The 20005-nt window shown below is 51.2% G+C and overlaps 1 protein-coding gene across 1 annotated transcript; it reads right to left on the reverse strand.

The window, feature by feature from the left end:
- Positions 1–522: 522 nt before the first annotated feature.
- Positions 523–19502, reverse strand: LOC144719184 (alpha-N-acetylglucosaminidase-like). The gene is made up of 6 exons (XM_078595068.1): positions 18768–19502; positions 5352–5499; positions 4615–4761; positions 4108–4193; positions 3103–3359; positions 523–2965 (listed from the first exon to the last, which is right to left on the reverse strand). Exons 1-6 carry the CDS (start codon positions 19274–19276, stop codon positions 1743–1745), a joined length of 2370 nt encoding a protein of 789 aa, XP_078451194.1. The 5' UTR covers positions 19277–19502; the 3' UTR covers positions 523–1742.
- Between the last annotated feature and the right edge of the window lie 503 nt (positions 19503–20005).

Genomic DNA, 20005 nt, shown 5'->3' on the forward strand with positions numbered 1-20005 from the left:
TGGGCCAATCAACTTCAAGGACAGTGCATATTATTATCCTTATCAGAGTTGCTTCTTTTTGTTTGCTTTATTGACTACTTGTGTTGTGGTCATTGCAAACATGATGCCTTGAATAAAGGTGTCAGTTTTGTACCAGTTAAAAGGGTAAAAACCTACCATTACACTGAACTGTTGTTGTTATCATCATGCCCAGTAACTGGTGAGAAAGCTTGACTTACAATCGCAAAGTTTCGAGTTCAAGTTCTGGTTGGGGGTAAACTCAGGCAATCAGTTCCCCAAGGTAGATGAAATGAGTGTCACTGTGGATAGGCAAAAGTGGTTATTGGCATTGAAATACTGGCCTTATCATAGGAATGTGGAATTTCCATCAATGGCTTAGGTCTGGCAACAGAGATCAGTGCTGTCCTACGCTCGTGTGTGCATACACTCTTGCTTTACTTGGATCCTGACATCCAGCAGTGAAAAGCTCATGGCTGATGATGATAACTGGTAACATGCGAGCATCATTCAATGCTCGTTTGATATGGGGACACAACTTCACTTTTTAATACAAAAAATTACACATTTTTAATACACGTTTTATTTTTAAATGTCTACATTGTTTCCATTAAAACAAACCGTACTACACTTCTAACAAAGGACAACACATTGCAGAAGCCATATATACAATATTCCAATATGACCTAATATCCAGCTCCAAGAAATAGAAATGCTGTACCATAATATAAACTCCATGCATCAACACATGACTCAAATACTGTACCACCCCCTTAGGTGTAGTCCGTATGTGCTTTGCTGTACTACCCGTGAATGCATTTTATAATTATCATTCTACTACGATACATACAGTACTGATATGATCACTAAGTACAACAGTGAACAGTTACATAAATTCTAATTATATGTCTTTTAATTACTCAATTAAGATGCATACTGGCCCCATGTCCAATACTATAAGAACATACCATATACTGTATGAGAAAAGGTTTTACCCTTTTTCTGGCAACAAAACAGGTGTAAAGATGTTAAAACACCAAACTGAAACCTTTTACAAGGAATCATGTCTGCATTAACCACAATACTTGTGGTCAGAATGCAAACAAAAAACATACTCTGATAGTATATGCATTGTCTTTGAAACTGATTGGTCCACACCAGAGACAGCTTTCTTTCGAGCCTAGTCTCAAACGGTGTTAGACCAGAGGACGCATTCTGACCACAAGCATTGTGGTTAATGCAGACATGATTCCTTGTAAAAGATTTCAGTTTGGTGTTTAAACATCTTAACACCTGTTTTGTTACCAGAAAAAAGGGGAAAACCTATTCTCATATTTTGGTACTGGCAAAGGAGGCCCCATTAAACATACCATATAGAACATATAGTGTGAGGACAAACTGCAAATAATAAGTTCAAGTTCTTTAAAAAAAGACAACCAAAGTATCATTAACTCTAGATTTCACAAACCATACATTGACCATTCAACATACAGAAGAAAATGCTTACAATTGGAGAGCGTAAGTTTGAGAAGGATTAAATGACAGAATTTGTATTTATTTTCAAGTGTTAAATTCTTCCTTGCTTCAGCTGACGTTCAACCTTTTAGACAAATAACACCTTACGATATATTATTCCAAACGTCATATGTATCATAAAAGGTCAGAGTCTGGCATAAAAATCACGCTTAAGAATGCATTTATTGCGGTCATAGGGTACTAAATATATAATTATCGTCACGGTGACATTACACGGGAAGCACAAGAGGACTGACTGAAAGCTGAATGTGGTGGTAGTATCTGAGAAAAATACGGTTGATAATTTCGTACGTGTCTCCACGGGCCTTGACTGGGAATACGTGGTCATCCAGCACAAAGCTTTTCTCCAGCTGGAAGCAGGCGTTGTCAAAGTCGCGTTTGTTAAAAGGCTTCTCGTTGTGCACACAGTCAGTGAGAGTGGACACAAACATCTTCCAGCGAGGCGTGTAGTAGTAGCTCACCAGACCGCCCCACAGCTTGTTGGCCACATCCAACCGGTTTCCCGTGGGACCCCAAAGGGTGATCTGGTAGCGAGCATTCAGCTGGTACAGTTCAGCCTCGCTGGCGTTGTCCGAATGCGCGGCGGCTGCGAGCAGCCAGCGTCCCAGCAGGAAGCGCTCGTCGCTCGACAGCAGGTTCTCCAGGTCAGGAAAGAGCTCGTAGGAGAGCATGCCACCGGACAACAGCAGCTCCTCCACCGAGCCACCCTCGTAGGCCGCGAGGAGGTCACGGTAAAGCTGCCCCGACAGCAGCTGCAGCGCCTGCCGGGTCACGTCGATCAGGTCGTAGCGGAAGGTCAGGCTGGTGCCCAGCCGAGGCACGGCCCGTACCAAACGCGCCCAGGCGGAGTAGACGAGCGCCGGGTCATACCACAGGCTGGTGTCGAGGGTGAGCGAAGGCCGGACCACCAGGGGACTCTGGTTCCTGTTCTCCCGCTTCTCCGTGCAGTTGTAGACGCTGCGCCAGAGGTCCTTCCAGGCCGCCGCAACATCCGCATCTTTCTGGCCGTACCTGCGGTGCGCGTAGGACTCGATCCAGATCGTGAGGTCCACGGGCCCATCTCGCCAGCCCATTTCAGCCATGAGCTCGTAGACGACGTCGTTCTGCTCGATGCCCTCCGGTGCCATGCCCGTGCCCACCATGCTGGAGTTGGGAAGGAGCCTGGCGACGTGAGGGCCCCGGTTGACGCTCTCGATGGCGCCGAACAGGCCGTGGTTGCCTCCAAAGTTGTGCAGCATGCACCAGATGAAGGGCTGCCCATAAAAGGAGTCGGTGGTGTGGTGGAGGGGGCGCGTCTCGGCGAAGACGTCCAGGACGAGCACGCGACCTAGCGGCGGCCCGCGCAGGAACGCGCGCAGCTGTGGCTCCTGCCAGAAGTTGGGGTTGCCCAGGAAAGGCCACGTGTCCAGCAGCCACACAGCCTCGCTGTCCACTGTTGGGGAGGGGTAGAAGGGGCGGGGGTGTGGCATAGCGCAGGTCACGTGCTCGATTTAAACGTCACAATGCCCAGTGTCTCGTCTCGTTAACACAGTGCCACGCGCGTGTTAATGAGCAGAGTCCCCGGCCTACCCGCAGTCATTGCCTTGTAGACTGCTCTGCTGATGCCCGCGAGGTCGGCGGTCAGGTTGGAGGGTGGCATCAGCTCGCTGAACATGGTCGCGTAGTACGCGTGGTCGCTGCCAAACTCGTCACGCAGCTCCTTCATGTAGGCGCTCGCGAGTTTGGGGAACAGCGGGTCGTGGGGGTCCAGCCACAGCGGGCAGGAGTAATTGCAGTCAAATCGGTCCCAGCTGCTCAGCCGGATCAGGTTAGCCTTCGGATACAGGCTGGCGCCACCGATGATGCAGAGAGGACCAGGGAAGTTGAAAGGGTTGGAAAGAGAACAAGGCAGTCAGGAAGCGGTGTATCGTGTTCTGACTGTGGATATTGCCATTTTTAAGTTAATGACACATTTTTCGTATAATCATCAGTATACTCTTGGTTGGACTGAGTGTTATTTTGTGCTTTTTATGTTCCCGTATTTTTTCACAGTGGATACGATTACAACGGTTAAGACGAGCACTTAATATCTCGGTGAATATTTTATCAGTCGCTGGTGGACTTGAACAGGTATGAGACTAGTAGTCGCAGCCATAGCAAGAGGTATACTGGATGTGGTGTGTCGGATGCGGAAATATTTTCCAGTTAACGAACACAGACAAACCTGGATAAAATGAAGTCTCTGTTAAGACTGTTTTTTCCTTTATAATCGTTAGAATTGCGATGAAGTTGCCTCCATTTCAGCAATATGAACGTTTGCCATTTGCAGAGGGCCGATTCAAATTAATTAATCCATGATCATCATTTTGTAATTATCAGAAAGAAAAAAAAACATCATACATCATTGCAGTTGCAGCTTCGTGTACGAATTTGCACAGGGGAGACGAATTTAAATGTCAGACTAGGCTCGCAAGCAGTGCCTGCTGAAATACAGCCAATCGGCCATATCCACAGCGGTGACGTGATGTTATCAAGGCTTTCAGCTCAAAGTTGTGCTCGACAGAGGTAATATAGAATGCAGGATGTGATGGTCACCGTGCGACAGCTGCAGGGACATAGCCTTCGAAAGCCGGGAGCACCGTAATCATTCCCAGGGACCTCATCCGCTCCAGGATTTTGCGCTGTGAGCAGAAGGATAAGTCACATCACGTTTATTGCAGTATTTCAGTTCATGGTAGAGCAGTGACACGGTGTTTAGTGCAATTCCCCCGTACGTATAAGCCCAAAGGACCTGTGTTCAATTCCCAATCAAGGTTAACATCAGTGGCGAGTGATCGCTGAAGAAGTCCTGGGGTCCTCTTTCACCAAGTCCTTTCCCCGCACTTCCGATTAGCAGGATTGGTTATGTACGGTGCGAAAGAAGTTTAAAATACATGCAACTCGCACCGATGAGCGTCGTTAAGTTTCGTCAAACAACCCTCCCGGCTGACATGGAATGGGGAGGCTGTAACTCAGCACTGAAGTGAAAAGAGGCTGCAAATTTAAGCTGAAAATCTGCATTTTTATTTTTGTAAATACAATTGTATTATTCAGGTCCAACACCTGGAGGTGCAGTTGCTTGTGGTGCCAAGACTGGGGCAGGGGTCCAGCCCAGGCATGCAAGTCTCCTAGCTGAGACCACGCCAGGAAGGCAGGACCTGTGAAGTAGTCGTCCATCTCCTTCTGACTGAGTCCCAGGGACAGGAAAACCTGGCACAGGTTGTGGGTGGAGGGTTGTGCATGGGTAGAAGAGAGATGTAATTATATCAGATGTATTATAATATGGAAGAAGACATTACTGTACTGACATGTGATCTGCCACAGAGTGTTTTGCATAAGATTAGAAGAGGTATTCAAACCCTTGGTGGGGAATTACGTATTCGCTGAATACTTTTAAAATTGTTAATTTCAATCATTGCAGCTACGAATCTCAAAGGTAGTTCACTAACTTGTATTCATTCACAATAAAAATCTGCCATACATTCACCAGCCTTTATTTTTATGACTGATTTCATTTAAATAGAATTTTACAAAAAACGATATTCAATTTCAAATGTGTGGCTTTTATTTATTTAAATGTTACACTGCAGTACATTCGACAGCTTTTCAATGTGTTATACGGTGACCATGTTAGATATAAACCTACAAAACTTATTTTAATTATGATTTTCGAAAAAAACAGTACTTCCGCAGATAAAGACTGTTGGAAAAATGCATCGGGATTCAACGATGAACACTGAACGCCGACTTTACAACAGAAATGGCGCGTGGGTGAGAGGTGTCGCTGGTGCCACCGTTACCCTCTGCCAGATGGCCTCGTGACCCGTGAACGCCAGCGGGAGGTTGATGCCCTGCAGCGCCATCCAGTCGATCTCAAGCTCCCAGCGCTCCCACTGCCACCACACCATGGAGTAGCTCCGCGTGCGCACGTTCTGGTAGAAGCGGAACCTGCGGCGGATCATCGCCAAAGCCGGTCAGGGACCGTGCCACCCTCACATGGGTCATCGGTCGGTCGTTGCTTATCTAAATTTTTAAAGTTAGGAATCATAATTACTTACACTTCTAAAGCGCCTTTCAACCGGAGATCACAAGGCACTGTAATCATACCCTGTTGCAATGGTGTAGCTATCGAGTGTGAAGGCGAAACAACTGTGCAAGAGACCATGGGCCACAGGAGTTGGGCTACAAAGAAAAGTGGATATTTTACAGCAGGCTCCATTTAATTATTTGCCCAGCAAAAACCACGCTACACCACTACTGTTGGTTTTAGCTTGTGCTGGTTTTTTTCTTACGTTACGAAGCAGAGCTGTGTGAAACAATGTGTGATTTTCATCATAGTGGTTGGCCTGGTTATTTTAATTTTAAGAAATAATAGCTTGGAAAGATTACACATGATATTAACATAATTGTATTTTTCCATACAGAATGTCAAATTATTTACTGAATCAACAACATATTCTTGGTTCTTTCGGTAAAGTCACGTAAAAAAAGAATCTAAAATAATAGAAGCAAAAAAGCCACGACGTTTTGATTGCAACACAAGCAGTCTTCATCAGGCGGAGAGAAAAGATGACGCCTTTTGGCGTTTTGGCGTCATCTGGTCCAACCTATGTGAAGTATTGGAAAATGACGGCAGGAAACTCCTTGACGGGAACACACTTCTTTTATTAAATCTTGACTTGTAACGATACAACGCGTGGCCTCTCTTCTTCACAATGCGGTCACCATACAACGGTACAACTCGTGACCTCTTCTCTCCGCCCTACGCTTCTCTTGACTCTCTTAGATTCTGTGCTGCTGGCTCTCTGCGCCTCGTGTAGACTCCGCGCCTCGGCTACACTCTTCTCTCGCCTCGTGTAGACTCTGCGCCTCTGCTACACTCTCCACTCGCCTCGTGTAGACTTTGCATCTCTCTCTGGCTACACCGTATGCATACTCGGCTCGTGTAGACCTTTCTCTCTCTCTGGCTACACCGTATGCATACTCGGCTCGTGTAGACCTTTCTCTCTCTCTGGCTACACACTATACATTACTCAGCTCGTGTAGACCGTTCTCTCTCTCTGGCTACACACTATACATTACTCAGCTCGTGTAGACCGTTCTCTCTCTCTCTCTCCATTACTCTCCTCTCCGGGCTCTATCTCTGCACCTTCGTCTTCATTCTTAGATGGTTCCACTTCTGCCCCCTACTCCTCTGTGCATCACCTTATATATCTCTTCCTCCCGGGAGACGGAGCGGATGCGGACCTCAACGTCGGCACCGCTCCTCAGTTACCCAATCACCACGCGCTATCTCCACGATCCGTTTTCGCCCAGCGCGTGTTTCCACTCCCCGACCAATCACACCGCGCTGCCACCCGATCACTCCCTCTCAGCGCGTCACCGGCACACAGCCAATCAGCAGCACTACCCCCACCCGCGCACTGACGCCTGCTCCTCCCCGTCAGCGCGCGTCACCACACACACACCCGTACATACGCGCTGGCACACGACGTATACACCCAGCGCGTATCACCACTACATATGTGAGACTAGGCTCTAAGGAAAGCTGTCTCGGGTGTGGACCAATCAACTTCAAGGACAGTGCATACATTATCAGAGTTATGTTTTTTGTTTGCATTATGACTGCAGGTATTGTGGTCTATGCAAACATGACTCCTTGTAAAAAAAGGTGTCAGTTTTGTTGCCAGATAGAAGGGTAAAAAACCAATTATCATATTTTTTACTGGCAAATGAGGTTCCAATGGTGTAACAGCAGCATTATTTCTAAGCTATTAATATTATACACTAATCTCTAGTGTCATTCATTCATTTTAATACGGTACATATAAATTGCCTGCAAATTGACTAATACACTTATTATTTAAATAACCGTAGCAGTGCTACTTCAATGAATAACACATTTTGATCAGATTTACGTTGGCTTTGATAAACTATGTTTTATTTCACCAGGTAAGGCCCACTGAGATATGTAGCTCTTTTTCGGAAACGACCTGGCCACAAATGAAAGCTCAACGAAATGGCTTATCATGTGGAAATATATAGCAGTCAAATACTCTGAACGCATGTTTCTTAATGTGGAGGAAAAACCAGAGAACCGGTCGAAAAATCCACGCGACCACGGGGATAACATGCAAACTCCAAATATACACGCGTCAGGGTTGGGATACAACCCACAACTTCCTGAATCCCAGACGAGGTACTTAACATCTCACCACCGCAGGGCCTGATTGATGATGGTAAAGGATAGGGCCTGGCACGGCACTCCATGCTACAGTTCCATCTTGTTTATCTATATATATAAAAGTAAAAAATCGTCTGTTTGTGGCTTTGTGTGTGTTCGCGCGCTTGCGAAGGATTTGGCTCTCCAACGGTGGGGTTTATGTTAAATAAAAAATAGCTATGTACCACACCGTAAGCCCCGCCGTGAGCAACCGCTATTCCTTTTTCACATCCGTCAACTTTTAATAAGTTTAATTAGCGATTTAGTGCGATTTTTTCGCTCTCTTTATTTATTTATGACGTGTGCACGACCATACCAACTCACCCGCCTTTGGTTGGGGGGACGGCCCATGCCAAGTCGCACGCCTTCGGTGGGAGTGAGGGGGACATTTTCTTTCGCGTTAAAAATGCTTTAAAAATACACTAAACGCTGAGCTTAAATCTTCACTGTGTGATGTCCCCCCCACCCCGATGCGTGCAGTTACTAATATATACAGTCGCTAGATGCTACCACTTTAGGCCGTAGATATTACTGCAGAGCGGCCAGAGAGATTGTGGTCGGGGGGGGGGGGGTCAGAGGTAGCAGCCCAGCCCCAGCCTGCCAAGGTGCCACCTCGGCCGGCTGGACAATCTAGGCGAGGCCGGAGGCTCTGAACGGGACTAGGCCTCACCACGCCACTCTGTCAGGTGAGTACTCTGTGCTATAGAGTCGATAAATACTGCTATAGAGTTAGCATGTACTACTGTAGTGATAGCAGGTACCACCACAGTCGGTATGCACTGCTGTAATCATAGGGTACCACCACAGTCAGTACGCACTACTGTTAGATTTTTAAGAGTAGTTTTGAAATATTTTTTTGGCCAGGCAACGCCGGGTATATAAGCTAGTTGCTCTATAAATGTCTTTTAAAATAGCATTGCAGAGTTTACATTATGGGAAAATTATATTTATCCAAACACAAATATTCACAACAATTTAAAACTCGTAATTAAGTGCATTGTGTGCATTGTTTGTTTTCTTTCTGTTCCCTATCCTTGAACAATATTTGTGAGTTGTAGATGGAATAATAAACAGACCATCACATTGTTTGAATATGGATTGCCCTCTTTTCAGAACACGAGCACCGCATGTGCTCACTGGCTTGGAACATTCAGTAACAATGATGCGACTGTTTGGGGATCATAGACAGCCACCCAGAGTAACCACACAACCCCCACGGAGCGCAGGGCAATTGTGGGAACCATTCCTGGGAACCACTCCGTTGTGCGATTATAAAACTGAGCGCACTGCGCACCAGCTCAGTGGTCTAGCGATTGAGCGTGCAGGTGGTGCAACTGCACCGGGGCTCACGTGGGCACCAGGGAGGATAAAAAAATGGACAGGGGAGAGCACCATTTCATTAATGGCGTCAGTGCCCATGCCCACCACGCTGCACGACTGCACACCCACCGCCGAAAGCTAAGCCCTCTTTCAGAATTATTCCAGTCAACATTTGTTTAAAGTCTGGATACTAAAGACAAATATCGTTTTTGCCCCGTGTTGGCAAGCAGCTGAGAGATGTTTGATTTATCAGAGGAGCCCGACCCCGGTCTGCACTCACAACAATGGATTCTGAGTCGCGCGTGTGTGCATTGACAAACGGTGGATCGGATCGGATTTTATGAAGAAGTGTTGCTGACAATGAGGACGACTGGAGGGCTTGGACAAATGCCGATCATCCCGTTGAGAAACAGGAGTTATGTGATCATCACGCAAGACAGAAATAAGAGGGAATGTTGGTAGCATTGACAATCTAATAGGCAGAATACCCTTCGTTGAGTACCATGGTGTTGATCATTGTGCTACACTGATAAAATACAATAACATTTGCATTCCTTTTTATGGATGCCATAAATTCTGAAGTACCACTGTTGATCTTTACCTTGTCCTTCCTCGCACCTCCGATTAGCACAGTTGGCTACGTACGGTGCAAAATAAGTTCAACATACATACAAGTGTAATAAAGGACTCTCAGGCGATGTTGTTCTCCGTGTCCTTTATTGGGTTCTTGCTCGCACCCCGCGATGTCTCCACTCCGACCCGCACCTTCTCTCCACCTCGTGCCTCCGCACGTCGTCTGAGTCCTCCGCTCCCGCTCACTCTCTCTGCAGCCACACCGCTGCTCGTGTGCTTCGCACACTCCGCAGCCCCCTTGCTGCTCCGTGTGCTCCCGCACACTCTGCAGACACCCCCGCTGCCCCATGAACACCGCTGGCCGACGGTGCCGTGACTCCTGCCTCGTGGCAATCGCGCCACTCCTCGCCAGCACTCCGCGTGGCCTCTCCCTTCTCTATTCTGTCTCCACTCCCGATCCCCTTCCGGTTCTCCCCTTATATCCTCCCCCTCACGTGACCCTGACTCCTCCTCCTCTGCACGTGACCCTGACTCCGCCCACACTCACGTGACCCTGTCCTTGCTCGCATTACATGACCCCCCCCCGTGTAGAAAAACCCAGCCGTCCCCGGCTGCAACAGAGCAAAAAAATGCGAGCAAAAGTCCAGCAACAGGCATAACAAGACAACGGAGATTATAACAACAACAACACAACAACAACAACACAACAACAATAAATAGCACAATTAACGAAAGAAAAGGGACTTGGAACGCGTGCGGGTCGCCGGCCCGTCTTGAACGGGGGGTGGCCCCCGCATAGACCGTGACCGCGACAGGATTTTAGGAGCGGCAGGATCGGAACCGCCCGCCGCTGTTGGAGTCCCGCCAATGTCAGAGTCCCGTACCCCCAGGAGACCCGTCGCCGGGGTCTCCAGCAAATGCGTCCGCGGCGGGGTTGGAGGGGCGGCGGGGCCAAGTGTCCCCGTCGCCGTGGTAGGCCCACCCGGAGCAGAACTCACTGTCTCCGTCCGTGTCACGGCTGGTCCGTCTGTAGAAGGCACGACAGGCGCGCTTGCAGGTCGAACAGGCAAAGTCAGTGGCGCGTCGGACGCAACAGACACCGGCAAGGCAACGTTAGGAGATGACGCATCCGGCCGTGGGGCCACGTAGGTTTTCAATCGAGACGTATGTACGTACCAGCGCCGCGATCCGAAACGAACACGCGCGGACTGCGGACTAGGCACCTCGATAAGCACAACCGGCCCCTGCCATGGTTTGTGCAACTTAGGGGAGGTCCCCACCCGCACCTGCGGGCAGTGCAGCCAGGCCATGTCCCCCACTCGCCAGGGGGATTCCCCATCCGAGCGCCGAGCACAACGTTCGTTCCGGGCCTGGGTCTTAGCCGTAGCCAATCTGGCCCCCTCCCGTGCCTCCGCCACGCGACGAACGGTGTCCCGAATGTACTCCGGAAGAGGCTTAACAGGACCCTTCGCCCCCGTACCCAGCTGCACGTCCATCGGCGGCACATTCTCACGGCCGTACATTAAAAAAAAAGGTGAGTACCCGGTCGACGCATGAGGCGTCATCCTGTATGCAGAGAGCACCCCAGGGATGTGCAAATCCCAATCAGCCTGCTTTTCGCTAACCGTGTGACAGAGCATAGCCGACAGGGTCCGATTAAGCCGTTCCACCATGCAATCCGTTTGAGGGTGGTAGGGAGACGTTCGAACTTTCTTGGTCCCCAGTGCAGCACACACCTCAGCCAATAATTTAGAAGAAAAATTTCGCCCTTGGTCTGTGAGCAACCTTTCCGGCGCCCCTTTGTCCATTACATATCCAAACAGGAACGCGTCCGTGATAGACGCCGCCGACTGGTCGGGCAAGGGCCAAGCCATAGCCCAGCAGGAAAGATATTCCACCCCGACCAGCAAAAATGTATTCCCCCGAGCGGACGGCGGGAAAGGCCCCAAAATATCCAACGCCACCAACTCGTTAATCCGGGACACCTGTATGGACTGCACTGGTGGAACATATGGGTGTTTAGGCGGCTTCCTCCGGGCATAGTCGGGACACGCCCGAATGTGCCCGACGACATCGGTCGTCATGCCGTGCCAGAAGTAGTCCCGCTGCAAGGTTTTTTGCACCCCGAGATGTAACAACGTCTCGGAGTGCAGAGTCCGAACCAACTCGTACCGTAACGACGACGGCACCACCAGGCGCCAGCGATCGTGCAACCCTTCTCTCCACATTAGCAACCCATCCCGGACAGCGGGCCCCCCGTCCCCTTTGCAACCCGACTCTGCATGGCTCCCAGCGACTCATCGAGCAATTGCTCGCGAAGCCATACCGAATGTGGCAGGTTCAAAACGCCATCAGCCAGTCCCGGACACACGGGATCCTCGGCCACCTCAGCTGGTACCGGGCCTACGGGAACCTCGGGCACCTCAACCGGTCCCGGGCAAACGGGAGTCTCGGGCACTTGTAAAGCAGACACAACAGGCCGAGGGGGTTGCTGAACCCGCGTACGTCTGTTCGTGCCCGAAGCACAAGCGCAAGGGGACCCCTGCGGCAATCTGGAAAGTGCGTCCGTGTTCGCGTGACGCGTGCCCTTCCGATATTGAATATCGAACGAAAATTCCTGCAGAGTCTCCAACCATCGTGCCAATTGGCCAGACGGTTGGTCGACTCGCAGGGCATATTGCAAAGCCGCATGGTCCGTGCGCACAATAAACGTACGGCCGTACAAATACGGCCGATATTGGCAAAGAAAATGTACAATGGCCAAAAGTTCGCGGCGAGTAACGCAGTAACGGGTCTCCGCAGGAGACAACACGCGACTACCGTATGCAACCACGCGTTCAACGCCGTTCTTAGACTGGGAGAGAACAGCCCCAATCCCGGTGTCACTAGCGTCAGTATCCAGAATAAAAGGTCGAGTGAAATCTGGATAGTCCAACGTCGGTGCCGACGCCAAACGATCGCGCAGGCCCTGAAACGCCGCCTCTTCCGTTGGTCCCCAGCTGAATCTCCGGCCTTTAGCCGTAAGGAGGTGCAACGGCCTCGCGATTGTGGCAAAGTTAGGAACAAATTGGCGGTAGTATGAGGCGAACCCAACGAACCGACGCACGTCGCCCACTGAGGCCGGAGTCGGCCAGTTACGGACGCACGCCGTCTTCTCCGGGTCCGTGGCGACCCCGTCGGAACTAACAATGTGGCCCAAATAGCGCACGGATCGTTGTAAGAGGTGACACTTTTTGGGCTTAAATTTTAAATTGGCCGAACGCATTCTGGCAAACACCGTGTCCAACCTCCGCAAATGTTCCTCAAACGTGCGGCTGAAAACGATAACATCGTCTAAATATATCAAGCACGTCTCCCACTGCAGACCCGTTAACACGAGCTCCATCAGCCGCTGGAATGTCGCGGGGGCGGCGTTCAGGCCCATGGGAAGACAATTAAACTGAAACAATCCCTGCGGCGTCTGGAAGGCCGTCTTTTCCCTTGAGGACTCGTCTAGGGGAAGTTGCCAGAATCCCGATGAGAGATCAAGAGTAGAAAAAAAATTCGCCCCAGACAAGGCATCGAGGGAATCATCCATACGCGGCAGGGGGTACGCATCCGCAACCGACACCTTATTTAATTTGCGAAAATCCACACAAAGCCGCAGTTTCCCATCCTTTTTTTTCACAAGGACCACCGGCGCGCCCCACGGGCTGTTTGACGGGGAAATAATGTCAGCGGCCAGCATCTCCTCCACTGCGCCGCGAATGTGATCCCGCTCCGGCAGACTCAACCGATGCGGGTTCATCCGAATCGGAGCGGCATCCCCCGTATCAATGTGGTGGGAAAGCAAGGAGGTGCGACCCAAATCAAAATCGTCCGCACTAAAGACGTCGGAATATCTCCCCAACAGTGCGCGGAGCGCGGACCGCTGGTCCGCAGTCAAAGACGTATTTTCACGGCACAACTCGGCAATCCATCGATCGTCCTGTGACGTTGAGACCGATACCCCCCCCTACAAGGCCTCGACGGTCATGATCGCCATGGTTCGTGAAAGCAGTTGTAGCGTGAGCCAAAACCGTTCCGGCCGGTACAACCACATTTTCCGCGCTCCCATTCAATACCTGTAAAAACTGAGGTTGACCCGGCCGGACAATCGTCTGTGCCCCCACCAGCGTCAAGCCACCCGTTATAGCAGCGGACGGTGATAACAAAACACCCGCCGCCCCTTCGATTCCAGGCACCGGTTTCCGATACCGCAGCGGAATAAGCATCTGCGAGCCAGGTGGAATATCGACCGATACCTCGGACAGCGCCTGCACCTGACGGTCAGGAGCTGCCCGGCCCCAGGGTGACGGCAAGAATGAAACACGCCGACCCCCCGGCAATTCAATACAATTATGATCCACCCTTATTTGAATTGGCATCTTGGCTAGGAAATCGGTTCCCAACAAACAGGGCACCGCGAGGGACCTGGAAATCAACACTTTCCCAGTAGCCGAAACACCCCCAACCGATATATTGGCGTCCACCTGACCCACAATGCCCATACTACCCCCGTTCGCCACTATGCAAGAGTCGTAAACCGGCCTCACGCGCCCCGGCGGAATGGACAAGAGGTGAAATATCACGTCGGAGATAATGGTCGCTGACGCTCCCGAGTCAATCAAAATGCGCACGTCGATCCCTTGGATCGACCCCGGCACGGTCGACGAGCCCGTAGCGGCCGTAACTACTCTCCGTGCCAATTTGCGCCACTGCGTCAGCGAGCGACGCTGACCACCAAATGCCCCCCCGTCAGTAATGGCACCCGGCCCGCGTATCGATGGTGATGCATGAGGTGACAGGCCTTGCCGGGTGTCTGATGCGTACCGACTTGCCTGTCGTGGGTGGTCCTTCCCCGTCGTGTCCGTGACCGAGGCCTCCTGCTGGGGCGGCTGTCGAACGCGAGCCCAGCATTCCCTGGCGAAGTGGCCTTTACGGCCGCAGCGGAAACATGCCAGATCGGCTCGCCATGCAGCACCCCCTCTGCATTGTCGCTCCTGCGCCGGCGGCCCTGGTCGCAACCCCGCTCCCCCCCGAGTCGGCCACTGGGTCGATGCCGCCGTCAGCTCCTCAGGACCCCTCTCGTCCCGAACGTAGACGGCCTCCTTCGGGACCCCTCCTGTTGCATCGCCGTCGACTGTGGGACTCCTTGTCCACACCGTCACCTGTTTCCACCGGCGAAGATTGAATTAGGCATCCAGGCACTTGGCCGCCGTCCGGGACGTCAACTTATCGTGGCCGCACACGGGCATGGGGATGCCCAAATCCCGGGATAACTCCAACATTTTGCCCAGTATCAGGGGTTCCAACAAATTGGGCTTAGTCTCTGGATATGCGGCCATTGCTAACTCGATCACCGCGCCCCGGAATGCCACCGGCGATTCTTCAGGTGCCCGTTGCCGCTGCACGAACCTGCGGTGTGCATCGTCCGGGGGCTCGTACGCCTCCGCCATTTCCTCAAAGACCCCCTGTAGCGTCGTCTTCTTAGCGGCTTTGATGGAGCGAAAGAACCGGACGGACTCGTCGTCAAGAACCGTTGGCAAGACCTCCAAAGCCTCCGCATCAGTCCATTTAGCGGATCGTACCGCCGCTTGAAAACGGCAGGCGAATGCGCTCCAATCTCCACCAATGGAGAACTCTTTCACAGTCGTCAGACGCTGGCTGCGGGTCCCCACGCCGCCTTCATTCGCCGATGATGTCCCATGCGGTAGCGACAAGATGGCGTCACGTTGCAACGTGTTCAAAATGGCGGCTTCCCGTCGTTCGTCTCCGACCACTCCCAAGATGGCGTCCTCCCGCGTCGGAGGTGGCAAGATGGCGTCTTCCCGCCGTTCTTCCCCGACCACGCCCAAGATGGCGGCCCCGTGCCGCGTGGCGGAGAGGACTGGAAGCGACGACAAGGCCCCACTCGGCTGCCCTCTGCTCGGGCTCCCCGGACTCGTCGTGGGCGTCACCAGGGTGCAAAGCTGAGTTAAAACAGCCTTCAGCGACTCGAGTTGGGCCGCCACATGTCGCCACCCTTCCTCGGCGCCCACCCCCGGAGACGGTCCTGCTGCGCCGGCGACATCCTGCACTCTCGGCGCGTCGCCGTCCCTGTCTCGCCTCCGCCTTCCATTGTTGGTAGCGCCACCGCCGGAGAAAGGTCGTTGTCTTCTTCAGAAGATGGCGCAGAAGATGGTGCAGGTATGGCCTTTCTTCTGAGCTGTTTCGACATGTCTCACTTCTGACCCCAGTGTAATAAAGGACTCTCAGGCGATGTTGTTCTCCGTGTCCTTTATTGGGTTCTTGCTCGCACCCCGCGATGTCTCCGTTCCGACCCGCACCTTCTCTCCGCTTCGTGTCGCCGCACGTCGTCCGAGTCCTCCGCTCCCGCTCACTCTCTCTGCAGCCACACCGCTACTCGTGTGCTCCGCACACTCTGCAGACACCCCCGCTGCCCCACGAACACCGCTGGCCGACGGTGCCGTAACTCCTGCCTCGTGGCAATCGCGCCACTCCTCGCCAGCACTCCGCGTGGCCTCTCCCTTCTCTATTCTGTCTCCACTCCCGATCCCCTTCCGGTTCTCCCCTTATATCCTCCCCCTCACGTGACCCTGACTCCTCCTCCTCCGCACGTGACCCTGACTCCGTCCACACTCACGTGACCCTGTCCTTGCTCGCATTACACAAGTACTAGAATTTACCAACGCAGCAATTATAATGCCTATCCATGACGTAATGACAGGTGTGTCTTGAAACACAAGAATCCAAATTATTATCATCTTTTGTTGAAGATCCATTTGGTATAGTCTTTTCTTTGTATGTCATTAGTCAAATCATAATCAGAATATTTATACTGGAGGAATCCGATGAGCTATAAAGCTCTTTTTCACAGATGTCTAGTAGGGCAGGTCAGAACGTTACAACAAATCACCCGGAATGTACCCAATCCCATCAGGTTTTCCGAGCTAACCAGAATTTTACCTGGATAGTGCTTGGATGGGTGACCACAATGCACAAACCAGTTGTCAAAGAGCTGTGGGAACAACGTGGCGGACAGCACAGTAACATCCATGTTGTCTTATGTTGCGATGAATATTGTTATAAAAATACCCAGGAAATCCTCACTCTTTTCCAAGAGGTCCCCAATTAGGTAATTTGCTAATAATATTTAACATTTGTACCATGACGCTGACATACTTGGCCAACTCTGTTTTTTGAATACCTCTAAGACTATCTCTGACATCCACTGAGAAGCAAACGGCGCATGTCTTTATGGTTAACACACGAGCAGTATTAACCAGGGCGGCGATGGGCTCGAACCGTGAACCTCTGCTTCACCGCCACAAATGCCCCCGCCCCCACATAGTACGTGCTATGCATTGATCTGTTCCGCTGTGTTTAGAAACAAACGCCATCACATTGTCCACAACAGTGCACCATTTGGGAGGAATGTGGGACGACGGGCGCCACGCTCTACACATGAGCTGGAGTTGTTATTTCGTCCGTGTGAGACTGGCGTGTGGGCTGCCCAATGGTTCCCAAGCTCCACGTACCCACCGACCTGGAGGCACAACCCTGCTCACCACACACATCTGCATCCCATTAACCGACTCCTGCTGCTGTAGAGCAATGCATAAGAAGCACATGCTGCTGTTGATGGTCATTCCTCCGTCCCTCCGTTGGAGTCTTATGGGACCCAGCTGTGGCTTGCATTAATATTTGGCCATGCCCTTCACGTGTGATATCACAAAATCATGTTTAGAAGTCTCGTCTTTGTATTAGAACTCGGCATGATTTTATCAAAAAAATATTATAACGTGAATGATTAAGTCCAGCGTTTTTTAAACTTATGTTTGGTAACGTAATTCACGTGGCTGTTGCGTGGTTATAATTTATTTCAATGCCTTTCTCAAACCACGTGTTTTTCAGCTTAAGATGTCTCCAGTTTCATCCGGCTTCGTCTGCCTCCTTTTCACGTGCTGCATAATTTGTGGATGCACTCGAGTTATACCACCAGCACATTCTCTAAGTATTATTTCGTCAGCTTGAGTCGTCTGCAATTTCAGGCTGGAGCCTGCATTATCCGAGCCGTCCTGTCTTCAAAGGCTTTCCTGAATTAATCACCGAACATGGAGAATCAAAAATGTTGTGGGTGGTGGGTATATTACAAATAATGTGTAACAATCAATTTGTCAGCAAATCGGTCTTGACCTATTACTCGCAGGTTGTTCTGGAAGAGTCTTCTTTGCAAGTATGTCTGGCAAAGACCTGCCCGACTCGCATGATAACGGAATATACACTCTTATTTTTAACCAAATACATTTGTCCATCAACTTAATTTGAAGGCCAACTCAAGTTGACTCGAATTTGCTGTACATGGAAACTGGGTAATTTTGTTTAATCTCTTAACCATGTACAGTCAGCAATCGGTCAAAAAATTTAACACGAAAGAAATGCCACTGGAAAACGCAACTCACATTTATGACCAAATTATTTATTCCGCAATTGGTCGATGATGTATGGTGTAAAATTCCCGCTTTCTCTCTCCTCGCTTTGTCCAAACATGCACCGTTGAGCACTCTGGTATTTGCTCAATGTCCATCATGTGGTGACTCGCAGACGACAATAGCCAAGTAGTCACCAATCTGTTTCTCTGCTCTCCAGGTCAGGTCACGTCTTCTTAATAAAAAAACAACTGACTTTTGGGAATTTTTTTGATTTTTTTGTAATTGCTCCGTCTCTTGCTACCTTATTGTGGGGAATGGCGAGCAATCCACCATCTTTAAAAACAAACAATAGTTGTAGAAGATGTACGATTATGGTGATGATATCGGCTGCCCGGGATGGTCTCATTTCCCTATACCAGGGGTTTAATTTATTACTATATATTTTCCCGGTCACTGATAGACTGGAGTTAGAAACATCAGCCACAACCAGAGCAAGAGGTATACTTGCTGTCGTGTATCGGGTGTGGAAAGATGTTCATGTGCCCCCCCCCCCTCTCCCAATAGACCTGGCTGAAATGAAGCCCTGGCCAAACCTAATAGGAACCAAAAACAATGGTCACGTTTTGGACAATGGCCCCTGTGCGTACCTGTTGGGGGACACCACCTGCACGGCTCCCCCAACCCGGGGTAGCGGTCGAGGCACCTTCAGCTGGCGCCCGGCCCATCCCAGGTGGCACCCACAGTACTCCTTCAGGTAGTGGTGGAGCCCGTACGCGCCAGCCACGGCGCTGCTTCCCGCCACCAGCAGCCGCCCGTCGGGCAGGCTCTCCAGGCGGAACACGTCCCGGGATCCCTCGCCGTGACCCCGGGCTACCATAGAGGAGTTCACCAGCAGCATCATCTCGGAGGCCCGGCCGGGCAGCAGCCGCTCCAGGAGCTCCTCCAGCGCCAGCTGCTGCGTGCGCTCGGGCGCGCCGCTCCGCAACGCGGGGAGCGAAGGAGTCCGCGCATCGAAGCGGTCCGGATCCGCGTGTCCCCTCTTAGCTGCGAGCCCCGTGGAGACGAGACAACAGAGCCAGCAGAAGTAGCAGCGGATGGCAGTGGTGGACACAAGGCGGAGTGAGGGTCCGGGTGGACGCGCACCAGCGGAGCGCATCGTCAGTGGATAGTGCACCGTGCGCTCTCCCGCGGGGTGAGTTTTACGCACAAGACTCGAGCTCTATTAAAGAGTCGGCAAGCAACGGGCTGGAACGGGCTGTGCACGTACGTGGGACTGCGTGCTGCTGGCTGGCGCCGTTCTCTCCAAGCACGCAGAGCCACTGAGTATTCGCGCTGTGTGCAGCGACGCAATTATTAACGAGGGGGGGAGAGAGGCGCAGACCCTGCCCGGCCCCCTGTGCATCTGGGGTTCGTTTAACCCGGGGCCATCCCGAGGGCGAAGCACGGAAATGACCCACTGCTCCGCGTGCGCACAGGGTTGTTATTGGGTCAGTCACACTTACACCCTGTCTGGTGCCCCCCCCCCTCTATCCCCATACCGGCCATGTGTACAGGCAACGTTAATTTAATCCCAGTGGTGTAGCACGGTGGGCATTGGCCCTGTTGCAATACAATGGGTCACCCCTGTTCAATTCTCCCCTCCCCCATTCGGAGGCCGGTACCTGGGTGGCTTTGGTCCACGGTTCCCGGGACAGTTGCATCGTCTACACTCATCGGAACTTCACACTCCAATAGCGAAGAGTTCCTACTCATGCCGCGGTGGGTGGTGAATGATCCTGATGATAAAAAAACCCTTATTATGGATATTTATCGCGAAAGCCTAAGTGTTTTACCAAACATTACCTGTAAATTGCAAATAGGTTACAACACGAACTGATTATTTTTG

The sequence above is a fragment of the Lampetra planeri genome, chromosome 1 (assembly GCF_965212315.1).
Source record: "Lampetra planeri chromosome 1, kcLamPlan1.2.h2, whole genome shotgun sequence".
NCBI lineage: Eukaryota > Metazoa > Chordata > Hyperoartia > Petromyzontiformes > Petromyzontidae > Lampetra > Lampetra planeri.

Coding starts and splice junctions, on each gene's coding strand:
- LOC144719184 (XM_078595068.1), bottom strand. CDS start 19,276: ATGCGCTCCGCTGGTGCGCGTCCACCCGGACCCTCACTCCGCCTTGTG. Junction 4,762..5,351: donor ACGAGGCCATCTGGCAGAGG/GTAACGGTGGCA, acceptor AACCTGTGCCAG/GTTTTCCTGTCCCTGGGACT. Junction 4,194..4,614: donor ACAAGCAACTGCACCTCCAG/GTGTTGGACCTG, acceptor TTCTGCTCACAG/CGCAAAATCCTGGAGCGGAT.